Source organism: Thamnophis elegans, chromosome 9, assembly GCF_009769535.1.
Source record: "Thamnophis elegans isolate rThaEle1 chromosome 9, rThaEle1.pri, whole genome shotgun sequence".
In the NCBI taxonomy this organism is placed as follows: Eukaryota; Metazoa; Chordata; class Lepidosauria; order Squamata; family Colubridae; genus Thamnophis; species Thamnophis elegans.
In genome coordinates this window covers 8738786-8752536 of record NC_045549.1, presented here as the reverse complement: position 1 = coordinate 8752536, position 13751 = coordinate 8738786, and the positions used below count along the sequence as shown (strand labels likewise).

The 13751-nt window shown below is 43.2% G+C and overlaps 1 protein-coding gene across 1 annotated transcript in view; it reads right to left on the bottom strand.

The window, feature by feature from the left end:
- The window catches only part of FRAS1 (Fraser extracellular matrix complex subunit 1), a 224195-nt gene that overhangs the window by 38465 nt on the left and 171979 nt on the right, over positions 1-13751 (bottom strand). The window contains exons 50-53 of the mRNA XM_032224319.1: positions 11447-11594; positions 10737-10942; positions 8324-8480; positions 2918-3118 (exon numbers count right to left, since the gene is read on the bottom strand). Of these exons, the coding sequence (XP_032080210.1) occupies positions 2918-3118; positions 8324-8480; positions 10737-10942; positions 11447-11594 (712 nt within the window). The remainder of the gene's footprint in view (positions 1-2917; positions 3119-8323; positions 8481-10736; positions 10943-11446; positions 11595-13751) is intronic.

The window sequence follows — 13751 nt, the reverse complement described above, 5'->3', positions numbered from 1 at the left end:
CGGCTCACACGCGAAGGACAGCTGATCATCACAGGTACATGCGTGCCGGAAACCAGGAAGATAAACAGGCAAGGCTTCGCTTGGCATTTGAGGCACGCGTGCCAAAGGTTTGCCATCACGGCCATATAGAGTGCCTTGAGCTAGTCAAGGCAGGTGGAAATTAGGGTGTTCAAGGAATGTTAAAAGCTGTTCCCACTAAAATATTCCTCCTTAAACTTGCATTCTCCTGATGGATTCTAGGAATCCAAGATCCCAGAGTCCCACTCCATCTGGAGATGCTTGGCTGGGAAAGACTCCACTAATAATCCCTTGTGATAAAAGCACACACAATTTTATCCCCACATCATCCTTTCTCCTTTTTTCTTTTTAATATACCACGCTACCTGATTGACTGCCTGGCAGGTTTACCAACGGATGCCAGGCAAGGATTAATGGTGCCTGTCCGACGTTCATAAAAAAAAAAAAAACACCTCACGATCCAAACATATTGCTGGTGTCCCCGCAGGCGTGACTATTTTTGGGTGCTTCCTCGTGAGCACAGGGTTGCTGATCTTGCTGGATTTTTGGGTAGGACTTAACCAAGATTGTGATGGGCAGGTGGTTCGCTAAACCAGTTGGCAAGACTTGCCCCTGGGAAAAACCAACCGGAGAACAGAAGTTGTAGGTAGCTGGAAAGCTGGAAGGAGAGGAACCCCGGAGGAAGGGAACCAAGGAACTAAGACAGGAGTCAGCAACCTGAGGCTCTGGAGCTGCATGTGGCTCTTTCGTCCCTCTGCTGCGGCTCCCTGTTGCCGGTCGGCGCCACAATTTTGAGAGGAGCCTCTGGGTTTTTTGGGAGGGGGGGGTTGGGAAGCATGGCGCGCCAGGAGGAGACTCTATGGCAAGGGATGCATTTTACAGTCGGATCTACAATTGATAGGGCAGGTAGAGGAAAAAAATGTGACACCACTCTAGGAAGAGACTCTATGGTGGTGGTGGTGATGGGAACCGGACTTCCGGGCGGCTCCAGAATTGCACGGGGTGCTTCTGGTTAGGACTTTTGTGGCTCTTTGAGTGTTTAAGGTTGCCGACCCCTGAACTAAGAAACAGGTAATAAGGGGCCTGCATGGATAAATGCAGAGACGCAGTGGCTCAGTGACTAAGACGCTGAGCTTGTCGATCAGCAAGGTTGGCCATTCAGCGGTTCGAATCCTTAGCGGCGCGTAATGGAGTGAGGTCCCGTTACTTGTCCCAGACGTCTCCATGGTCATGTGGCTGGCATGACTAAATGCCGAAGGCACATGGAACGCTGTTACCTTCCCACCAAAGGTGGTTCCTATTTTTCTACTTGCATTTGTTACGTGCTTTCGAACTGCTAGGTTCGAAAGAAGCTGGGACAAGTAGCAGGAGCTCACTCCGTGATATGGCACTAGGGATTCGAACCACCGAACTGCCAAACTTCCTGATCGACAAGCTCAGGTATAAACGACGGGTTTAAATTTTGCAGGGATCAATTAGGGTCTCTTATCTGAGCCTTACAGGAACTGTGGGGTTTCTTCTAGTTGTGATAAAGACTTAGTGAAGTCCCATTAAGTCAGAGGTCAGTGTCCCATTAATTTTTTTTCATAGAAATGAAGGAGAATTTACTGAGCTTCCCTTCTGTTCTTCCTCACATCATTCTGCAGGGATTTTAGGAAAGATGTGGAAAGCCAAACCTCTGGGCCAAGGAAACAGATGGGGAAGATTTAGAAGCTGCGAGATTGCTACGGTCTTAAGAGGAGAAGGGGGAAGGATTAGCTTCACTTATTGGCACAAAGCAATCGGCTAAATTTCTGTGCCTTTGCTTACAAGGGCAGAAGGACTTTTTAAATTCTCTTTTCTGGACTTCGGAGCTTGCTTGTTGCCTCTACAGATCCACCAGGGGGCACCCACGGGTTAATCGCAACAGGCAAACCAACGTCTCTACCTGTCCATTACAGGTAGTCCCCGACTTATAACCATTCGTTTAGTGTCCATTCAAAGTCACAAGAGCACTGGGGAAAAAAGTAACTGACAACTGTTTTTCGCATGGATGACTGTCGCGCCATCGCCCGTGGTCAGGTGATCAAAATTCAGCTGCTTGGGTAACTGTCATGCATTTATGACGGTTGCCAAGTCCCCAGAGTCATTTCATCGTTTGTAAACTTCTCAGCCGGCTTCCGACAAGCAAAGCCAACCAAGGGGGCGGGGGGGGGAGAGACGGAGAAAGATTCACTTAACAACCACGACAACTCACTTAACAACTGCAGCACTTCGCTTAGTGACAAGGCAAAAAGGTTCTAAAATGAGGCACGACTCACTGAACACCCGCCTCACTTAGCAATGGAAATTTGGGGCTCCTTATTGGTTACACGTTGAGGACTTTCCTGTATTACAAATCTGACAAAGTCCAACTCATTCTGTGTGTGTGTGTGTGTGTGTGTGTGTGTATGGATAGCCCGGGTGTGTATTTATCCCAATCCTGTATTAGAGGGAGACCCCATTCTGGAGTACTGCAAAGCTGTTACCATGGCAACTCCACTGTGCTGTACAGTAGAAGCCATTTCAAGGCACAACAGGCTGTATCTTAACAGAACTTGAATCCAAAATGCATACGATCACTGTCAAAAGTACTGTAACACTATAGATATAATTCTGTCCTTCTCATTTCATCGGCCCAGGCGTTCCAGAGTTATGCTGGAACACACACACATGGACACACACAGACACACACTGAGATTATCCCCCACAGTATTTGTTTTAGTATTCCAGTGTGTGTTTCCAGACAGTATGTACCAAGTTTGGTTGAGGCGTTCCAGAGTTATGTTGGAACACACACACACACACACACACACACACACACACACAGACAAATACACACAGAACCAGCCATTTTTATATATATAGAAGATATATTTACCAGGGCTAAACTTGAGAATTCGGCTCTTTGGGTAATAATCAATTCCAGACTGAGCTGAGCCATCCCGGGTACTGCAGCGAACTTTCGAAGTCCTGTTTTGGTCTCCTGTCCGGATCACTTTGACATTTAAGAAGCCAACGCCTTCCGGTCCAGGGGGTTCACGGACCTGGTACCCAGCTTCTTCAAACTCAATGGTGGGAGCTGTGAATGACGGAGGAAGCCGATGGGGAAAAAAGGGGGCCTTGGATCAGGTTTCAGACAGCAAGAACATTTTAACTCAAGAGTCCCTCATCCACGGACTGTGGCCCGTTTGAAACCAGGCCGCACAAGCAGCGTGCAAATGTGTGCAGCTCCACTTGCGCGAGGGCAGGGACACACTTGCATGCTGTCTGCCCAAGGGGAGCTGCACGTGCTTGCACACCCAAGCGCTGTGTGTGCAGAACCATCCCCTCTCCCCACCGGCCACCGCCGGTCCACAAAGTTTAACTAGTTTAACTCATCTTGCGGTCCAACAACAAGACGATATCTGTAATAACTCAGATTTATTTTATTTTCTTTTTCGTGCCAATTATCAAGGCCAAGAAACGAAGCACTATCCTAAACTTCTGAGACTATTTGCTTCACCAGAAACCTTTGAAAGACTCTCAGCTAAAATTTAACAGACTCTGCCAACTAAGGACAAGTTTATTGATTGATCCTTTTCCCGATTATAATTATTATTTTACTCAAGAGTGGCTCAAGGCTCAAGATTACCGGAGACGTTTTAAAAAATAAAACAGCAAAGCACAGGCACAACAAAGACTAGCACAGGTATGGAGAAAGTTAGCTGAGCAGTGGTACAGAGTGACAAGAGATTCAACATAGGAGGAAAAAACAGTGTTCCTTAGGCAACGTTAACAAGAATCTATTCAGTTATGGAATTTGAATGAATGAAGGAATGAATGAACTGGAAGGGACCTTGGAGGTCTTGAAGTCCAGCCCCCTGCTCAAGCAGGAGATGCTATTTCAGATACACTATATTGCCAAAAATATTCTCTCACCCAGCCAAATAATCAGAATCATTTGTTCCCATCACTTCTGTGGCCACAGGTGTATAAAATCAAGTACCTAGGCATGCAGGCTGTTTTTACAGACATTTGTGAAAGAAGGGGTCCCTCTCAGGAGCTCAGTGAATTCCAGCGTGGAACTGTGATAAGATGCCACCTGTGCAACAAATCCAGTCGAGACATTTCCTCGCTCCTAAATATCCCACAGTTCAACTGTCAGCTGTATTATGAGAACGTGGAAGCGTTTGGGAACGACAGCAACTCAGCCACGAAGTGGTAGGCCACGTAAACCCATTCAACATCAGTGTGTGACCTTCTGGAAGAATGGTCAAAAATTCCCATAAACACACTCCTGAACCTTGTGGACAGCCTTCCCAGAAGAGTTGAAGTCGTTATGGCTGCAAAGGGTGGACCGATGTCATATTGAACCCTATGGATTAGGAATGGGATGTCACTTATAGTAAGTTCATATGCGAGTAAAGGCAGGTGAGTGAATACTTTATCGGCAATATAGTGTAAGTGACGGTCTGGACTGATCTGTGTGTTTTTCAGCTCATCTTCCTGTGTACCATCACAATTCTATCACTATTGTTGTGTGTACACTCAGAGCTTATGCACCAGAGACAAATTCCTTGTGTGTATAATCACACTTGGCCAATAAAGAATTCTAATTCCGGCTTCGGGGGGAGGAGCCTGCCGCCGTCGGGAGCTCAACGAAGCTCCTGTCAGGATTCTGGTTCGTATATCTTATAAGATCTATAGATATCTCCCCTTTCTGGCAGAAAGGGGCAGGGAGAAGGTCAGTCGTTAGGATCTCTTTGTAATTCATAGCTTTTTTTTTGCTGTGAATGGAGAAGAGATTCAACATTAGCTGAGCCTTTACTCCGGCCAGTTTTCCGCGCTGCCTTTTTTGCAGCCCTAGGCAGATTGCCCCCCCCCCCAGGACAAAGCTAAGCTATTTAAAAGTCAATCCGGGCGGGGACCACTCCTGAGGAATTTCTTCTATTACTATCTAAAATACCAGCTTCAATTTCGCAAAAGGCTCCCTTTCTTTTTTAGCTGCGTCACAAGATGGCGATCTCGTAGCTTTTGTGTTTGATGTGACGTACTTAGTCAGCCTTACCCTCCTGAAGGCTTCTCCGTACTAATTGCTAAAAGATTAACTGAGGGGAGCAGAGACTTTGATTTTTGGCTCGCTTGATTGCTTGTCTTTTATTTTTACTCTGGAATGGCTCCCAAATCTAAACAGAAGCGCTTCCTTAATAACATATCTCCAAAAACTGCTATGAAGCCGCTACCCTTGCCTCCTACACCCTCCACGGGAGATTTGTTAACACAAGAATTTCTTCTCAAAACGCTTAATGATTTCAGACAGGAAATTAATCAACTGATATCGGATTTATATGATCAATTTGATGCTAAAATTGCTCAGGCAAAGAAGGATATGATCGGAGTAATGACAGTCATGACAGATTATATTGCTGAAACGGAGGACAAATTGGAACTTTTGGAAGAAACTAACCTTAATTTGATATCCAAAATTCAAACGTTACAACAGGAAATTGAAAATGCTCAAAAACAACTTGTCATGTTAAATTATAATAAGACTGCCTTTGCAATAAGAGTTAGAGGACTGCGTGAAAACCAACAGGAGAATTTGAAACAGATCTTCTTTGAGGCTTTCAGCCGCTTGGTGGGAAGTCCGGGATTTAACTTTGATTGGCAGATTCAAAGAATTTACCGCCAGAATTCGTGGGTAGCAAAACAGCGACAGCTTCCGAGGGACATAATTATATACTTTACCACAAGGGAATCCAGAAATGAGATAATACAGAGGCTTTACAGCAAGAGGTTGAGAATTGATGGACAGGACTTGATTGTTTTTAAAGAGATACCATCTCAAATATTAAGAACAAGGAGAGAGTACGCCTTCTTAACCGAAGAACTCAGAAATTCTCAGATTCCATACAAATGGGAAGTCCCAGCTGGTATTACAGTTACATTTGGCAACCAAAAACACCGCATTAATTCTGTCTGTGAAGCCCGAGAATTTTACTACGAGACCCTGAAGGCGGGACTTCCTGATTCATCCGGACCTGGAGAGAGACAAGGAGAAGGAGAAGACAAACAGCGAGACACGTGGCTACAAGGCGGAGGGTGTTGCTTTCCTCTTCCGGAAGGGCAGAAGACTAAAGAATAAAGACTTAGCGATGTTCTTAAAGCTTTATGATTTCCGTCTGGGATAAAATGGAAAAGTTGTATATCGATGATGAGACATGGAGACTGAAAGAAGCGTTGCTGATTGTGGACACATATTGTATATAAGATTTGTCTGAACTCTAACTCAAATTGCGCATGAATTATTTTCCTAGGCGAGGAGAGCGGAGATTGCGATCTTTTTGAGTTGTGGTCTGGGACGAACGGAGTTGGGAGGCGCGTGGGAGAGGGAAGGGTAGCGAAAGCTTAATTAGACTACCTGGGGCTAGAATGCAAGCTAATGTTTGTTTGAGTTGCTATTTCAATATAAGGTCAAGAAAGATTGGTCGGAGAGTCTTCAGGAAAGTGGAGTAAATATGGGAGGAGCAATGGATGCGGATAAAATATATATGTGGATATGGATAAAGGCAGGGTGGAAGGTAAAAAAATTTACATGTGGAGGTGGGTAAGGATAAAAAGGGAGGTGTTGGAAATGAAAAATGAAAGAAGTACTTGAGTTTAATGGTTTTATAGAAAGGTTTGGAGATTCGGATAAAAAAGAGATAAATTAAAGGTCTGAATAGATAGACAAAGCAACGAGACTTTTAGTTGGGGAATCCTAATTGATCAACTTACCTGGCTCTAATACAGTTTGAAACCCTGCAAGTAGTAAAATAACCGAAATTTGGAATGAGCTACATTGTTTAAGATTTACAGATAATGGGAAGCTGTGTTAACGTAGTGGGTTTATTGACCCTTCTTGTTTCTCCTTTCTTTTTGTGTGTGTGTGTGTTTTTTTTTTATTTTTTATTTTTTACTATTCTCTTTTTTTTTTTTTTTTTTTGGCTTTACTTTTATTTTATTTTTTTTAATTTTAAAGTTAGCTGGCCTTATTATACTCAAATGCTTGTTAAAGAATTATGCCGGGTATGGGACCTGCGAAGCCGTAAGGGGGTTAGGGAGGGGGGATTATAGGGGGGAGGGGGGAGGGTGGAATTACAGTTTCAATTCTTAGAACAATAAGAATTCACTTGTATACTGCGGCTCGTTTTTCTTTTTTCTCTTTTATTTTTTTTATTTTTTATTTTTTTAAAAAAAAAAACAAACTGAATTGTATGGTTACACCAAAGCGAGGAGAAGAGGGAAAGAGGAGGGAGAAGTAAAGAGGGAGTGAGAGGGAATGTAAGGAGGGTGAGATGGAGGGAGGGGGAGATGTCTGAGGGGGAAGGGAAGTAGAGAGGGGAATGCTGGAGGGGTGAAATGAAAGTTGGAGGGGGAGAAGAGAGGGTGTATGGGGGAATGAAGTGTCATGTTGGGTTTTTTTTTTTTTTCTCTTTTTTTTTACGCACAGTATATAAGTGATTGTATAAAATGAAAATGAAAATGAAATAAATAAAATGTATTTCAAACTCAAAAAAAAAAAAAAAAAAGTAAAAAAAAAAAAAAAAGAATTCTAATTCCAATTCCAATTGCAATTCTACTAGAACATAAGGAAGGAAGTCATGTCTGCACCATTGGGACTTGATGTTTCATGTAGGACAATGTGCCGAATTGAAAAACATTCCCAAAAACAAATAACTTCTGTACTGCTCTCAAGAAAATTTGCATCATTGTGCCCAACAGCAATAGCACTTAGAGTTATATACCGCTTTACAGTGCTTTACAGCCCTCTCTAAGCGGTTTAGAGAGTCAGCCTTTGGCCCCCAACAATCTGGGTCCTCATTTGACCCACCTTGGAAGGAGGGAAGGCTGAGTCAACTTTGAGCCAGTCAAGGATTGAACTTCTGGTGGTTGGCAGAATTAGCCTACAATACTGCAATCTAACCACTGCACCACCATGGCTCTAAGTAACTACAGATAACAGCAATAGCAATAGCACTTAGATTTATATACCACTTCACAGTGCTTTTACAGCCCTCTCTAAATGGTTTACAGAATCAGCCTCTTGCCCCCAACAATCTGGGCCCGCATTTTACCCACCTCAGAAGGATGGAAGGCTGAGTCAACCTTGAGCCTGGTGAGATTCAAACTGCTGAACTGCAGCTAGCAGTCAGCAGAAGTAGCCTGCAGTACTGCACTCTAACCACTGCGCCACCTCGGCTCATAATAATCAGCCAATTGCAATAAATGAATACATATCTGAATACAAGCCCGTCCTTCTTACCATCTTCGTCGTTGGAGATAACTACAGTAGCCATGTTGCTTTTCCCAACGGTAGCCCCACTCCAGTGGTTGCCTTGGGGTTCACTCAGATATACCCGGAATCTCTCCTCCGGCTCAAAGGCAGAGTCATCATTTATAATTATAGTGCAGTTCTTTACCTAAAATCAAGGATATCACAGAAAGGATTGGGAGGCAAGCTGCAGAATTCATTAATTTATAAAGCAAGACTTAGATACAAACTTTATTGCTTGTATCCTTACGATTTATATTGATATTGATTGTTTCCTGATTGCTTAGTTATTATCCTATGACTGTAACTAAGTGTTGTATCTTATGATTCTTGATGAATGTATTTTTAATGTACATTGAGAGAACATGCACCAAAGACAAATCCATTGTGTATTCAACCAGTCACACATGGCCAATAAAGAATTCTATGCTATGCTATGCTGTTCTCATTCTGTTTTATTCTATGCTATTCTATGCTATTCTCTGCTAAGCAGTTCTTATTCTATTCTATTCTATGCTATGCTCATTCTATTGTATTCTATTCTATTCTCATTCTATTCTATGCTATGCTCATTCTATGCTATGCTATGCTAATTCTATGCTATTCTATTCTCATAATATTCTATTCTATGCTCATTCTATTCTATGCTATGCTCATTCTATGCTCTGCTCTGCTCATTCTATGCTCTGCTCTGCTCATTCTATTCTATGCTATGCTCATTCTATGCTATTCTATGCTATGCTCATTCTATACTATGCTCATTCTATTCTATTCTATGCTCATTCAATTCAATTCTATTCTCATTCTATGCTATGCTAATTCTATTCTATGCTATGCTCATTCTATGCTCTGCTCTGCTCATTCTATTCTATGCTATGTTCATTCTATGCTATGTTCATTCTATGCTATGCTCATTCTATTCTATTCTATTCTATGCTCATTCTATTTTATTCTCATTCTATTCTATGCTATGCTATTCTCATTCTCACCTGTATATACTGGTAGTCTTCGGGTTACAATCACAATTGAGCCCAAAATTTATGTTGCTAAGTGAGAAATTTGTTAATTGAGTTTTCCCCATTTTGCAACTGTCCTTGTCATGTTTGTTAACTGAATCACCGCAGCTGTTCAATTAGTAACACGATTGTTAACTGAATCTGTCCTTGACTTACAACCACAATTGAGCCCAAAATTTCTGCTGCTAAATAAGGTATTTGTTAAGTGAGTTTTGCCCTATTTTATGACCTTTCTTGACTGAATTGTTAACTGAAGACGATAAATTAATAACCCGGTTGTTAAGTGAATCTGACTTCCCCAGTGACTTTGCTTGTCAGAAGGTCGCAAAAGGGGATCCCGGGACCCCGGGACACTGCAACCGTCATAAGTGCGAGTCAGTTGCCAAGGATCCGAATATAAAGCGCGTGACCATGGGGATGCTGCAACAGTCGTAAGTGTGAAAAATGGTCATAAGTCACTTTTTTCAAAGTTGTAACTCTGAACGGTCACTAAATCAGTCAAGGGCTACCTGTATATCAAACTAAAGTTCCTTCCATTTTTGAGATAGGAAACATTTACCCTAAACTCTAAAACATACTTCACAGGATAAAACTGCAAATAAATCTTCCAACCATCTACCGCCAAACCAGGGCTTCAAAATTTTTAACAAGGGATTCTCTGCCCAGTTGCTGGGTGCGCGTGGCCATGGTGGGCATGGCCTAGTTAGCCTCCTGCACCACTGCCGGGGTGTGTATGTGTATTTTTCCCCTCCCCTGGCTCCGGAGGCTTTCCTTGAGCCTCCGGGAGGGCGAAAACAGCCCCTTCAGGCTCCGGAGGCCCTCTGGAGGCTGGAAACGGGCCCGAACTTCCGGCAGGCCCGTTTTACCCCCACCCTGAGTCTCTGCACTTACCTGCATCCATTACCTGGGAACTCCTGGGAGGGACGGGGTGGGCGGGGCCAGCCAGGAGTGGGATTTGGGAGTTCTCCAAACTGCACAGAATCTTAGCTACAAGTTCTCCCGAACCCCTGCGATCCCCCAACAGCCCACCCCTGCGGGCCCAAACCATTCCCCCCACAAGAGAAGTAACCCCCAGCTCTGCCAAAGTATATGACACAACCCTGCATACCTTCACAAATTGTGCCTCACCCCCCCCCCCCCTCAGTCCATCTGTCTTAGAGAAAGAAAATGAAATGCGTTTCAGTTGAGTCATAACTCATGTTCTGGCAGCCTTTCCATTTCGTATGTTTCTTTGTCCAGGAAGGAAAAAATATGTATTTTCCTCGCCACAAGTGTGACCTGACAGATTGCCATAGTTTTGAAACGGGGCCGGGGGGGTGGGGTGTTGAGTTGATGGATTTCTCTCTCTCTCTTTCTCTCAGTCATGTGAAGTCCCTGTACTCACTCACCTTCTCCCCTTTCAAAAATGTGATGCGCGATTCTTCAGCGTTTCTCCTTTCCTCAAAATCCTCCATCACTCTTGCGGTCTGGCTCTGTGTATGGCACCTGACTGAAGATTCGTAGCTTAAGTCTCCGGTACGGATAATGGGAACATGTAGGATGCGGTCCTTCTCTTTCACGGAGTATACATCTTTACTGAACTTCATGCTTGGAACTGTAAAGGGGGTGGAGGAAGGAGACAAGAAGAAAGGTGGAGAAGGGTAAAGAGAAAGGCGGGGAGGAGAAAGAAGGAGGAGATGATGGAGGGGAAGGAGGAGGATATGCTGTTGGGGGTAAGACAGCCCTAAGACCCCTCAGGCCAAGTGTTCTGTTAAGATACAGCCTGTTGTGCCTTAAAACGGCTTCTACAGTACTGCCTTAAAACGGCTTCTACCATACTGCCTTAAAACGGCTTCTACCGTACTGCCTTAAAATGGCTTCTACTGTACAGCACAATGGAATTGCCATGGTAACGGCTTCACAGTACTCCAAAAGGGAGCTCCCAGTGGTAAGGGGGAAAATCCGACATTAGTAATTGTGGCGATGTTCATGAAAGGAGGGTTGGGATAAATAAATGCCTGGCCAGTGCCAGGTTATCAGTTCGTTAAGCATAACCAGGTGAACTAGGTGTCTCAGAGTTTTCCACTGGCATTCGTTTGGGACTTGCTCATCTACTTACCATCCTGGAAGGTGTCATTAATGGCCACCACTGCTTGGAAAGGGCTGGCCAGCTCTGCTCCTTGTGGGGAACTCAAATAGACCACAAAGGTCTCCACCCCTTCAATCACTGGGGACTGTGCGTCGTCCAGAATAGTCAAGGTGCAATACTAATGGGGGGGGGGATAAGAGAAATAAAACAGCCCATTCTGTAAACACATGTAGGAAGTTAGCACCCACCCCCTCTCCTAAAAGAATGAAATATCCTAGGAAATATTAGAAAGGCAGAATATTTCCACTAAGAAGAGAAGTAGAAACTCAAAGAGAGGCAGAAACTCAGCCGCCCCCCCCCCCCCTTTGTCTCTGGGCCATTAAGGGCCTGGGCCAGTCTGCTCTACATAACGAAGGCAGGAGTAGCCTTCCACCCATCTCACCACCTGGGAAGAAGCAATGCTCAACCAAAACACAGCCTAGAGAGTTGCCCCTGCATGGCCCCAGGGGAATCTGACAACCAATCGGAATACAAGCCCGAGATCAAAGGCCAGAGAGGGCATAAAACCAGGGACTTTCAGCATCTCTCTCTCTCTTTTCTCTTCTTCACCCAACAACTGGAAGCATGTGATCACCTTTCCCCCCCAAGACATTAAACCCTGCTAATTTTCAGATCCTCCAATGCCACCCAGAGGGGCCATCAACTCTAATGGCCCTACTATTAAAAAAAAAAGCCTACCCACTCTGTATAAATTTACTCTATTTTTCGGAGTATAAGATGCACCTTTTTCCCTCAAAAAAGAGGCTGAAAGTCTGGGTGCGTCTTATACACTGAATACAGCATTTTTGGCTCCCTTCACCAAAATGGCCGTGCATAGCCTTTAGGAGGCTTCCAGAGTGCTCCTGGGGGCTGAGGAGAGCAAAAAGGAGCAAAAAAACAGGTTGTTTTTTGCTCAATTTTGCCCCCTGGCCCCTAGGAACACTCGATAAGCCTCCTAAAGGCTATGCAAACTCACCAAGATTGAAAAACACTGCATGAAATGGATTGCAACATCTATTTGCTTGCATTTTCTAAAGAAATACCTCTGTATTTGGCCCTTAGGTTTTAATTCTGGTCTACATAATAATGCTGAGCTGATAGGTCTCAAAAGGGGGGGTTAATTGGAGGAGGGGGATGTGAAACAAGTCCGTTTCACTGTCATTGTCTTGGATAGCGCCCAAGAACTATTGGCTGATGGTTACTATTTCCTTTCCCAAGCAAGGTTTACCAGAATAATTTGGAATTGTACCAGAGTACATCAAAACACATTTGAAGATGCCTAATAACATCCTAGACATAAAATTTTCAACTTCTACTCTCAAAACAACGTAATAGGGCTCTGCACACCAGAACAACTTGACACAAGGACAGTTTTCCCCCCAAATGCCATCACTCTGCTAAGCAACAAATTCCCACAACGCTGTGAAACTATTCACTGTATTACTATTATTCCTCTCTTCCTTCCTAGCATCTATCTCTCCACACTTATGACTATAACCATGTTGCTTGTATCTTTACAATTTATATTATTTTATTTGTTTCCTAGTACGATTTGATTGCTTATTAGTAACTATCACTAAGTGTTAAATCTTATGATTCTTGATGAATGTATTCTATTTTATTTTTCTTTATGTACAGTGAGAGCATGCGTACCAAAAACAAATTCCTTGTGTGTCCAATAAAGAATTCTCTCTCCCTCCCTCCCTCCTCCCTCCCTCCCTCTCATCTCTATCGATCTATCTATCTATCTATCTATCTATCTATCTATCTATCCATCTATCTATCTATCAATCTATCCATCTATTTATCTATCATCTATCTATCTATCTATCTATCTATCTATCTATCTATCTATCTATCTATCTATCTATCTACAGTATCTATCTATCTATCTATCTATCTATCTATCTATCTATCTATCTATCTATCTATCTATCTATCTATATCTATCTATATCCATCCATCCACCCACCCATCCATTCATCCATCCATCATCTGCATCTATCTATCATCTATCTATCTATCTATCTATCTATCTATCTATATCTATCTATATCCATCCATCCACCCACCCATCCATTCATCCATCCATCATCTGCATCTATCTATCATCTATCTATCTATCTATCTATCTATCTATCTATCTATCTATCTATCTATCTATCTATCTATATCTACAGTATCTATCTATCTACAGTATCTATCTATCTATCTATCTATCTATCTATCTATCTATCTATCTATCTATCTATCTATCTATCATCTATCTATCATCTATCTATCTACCTACCTACCT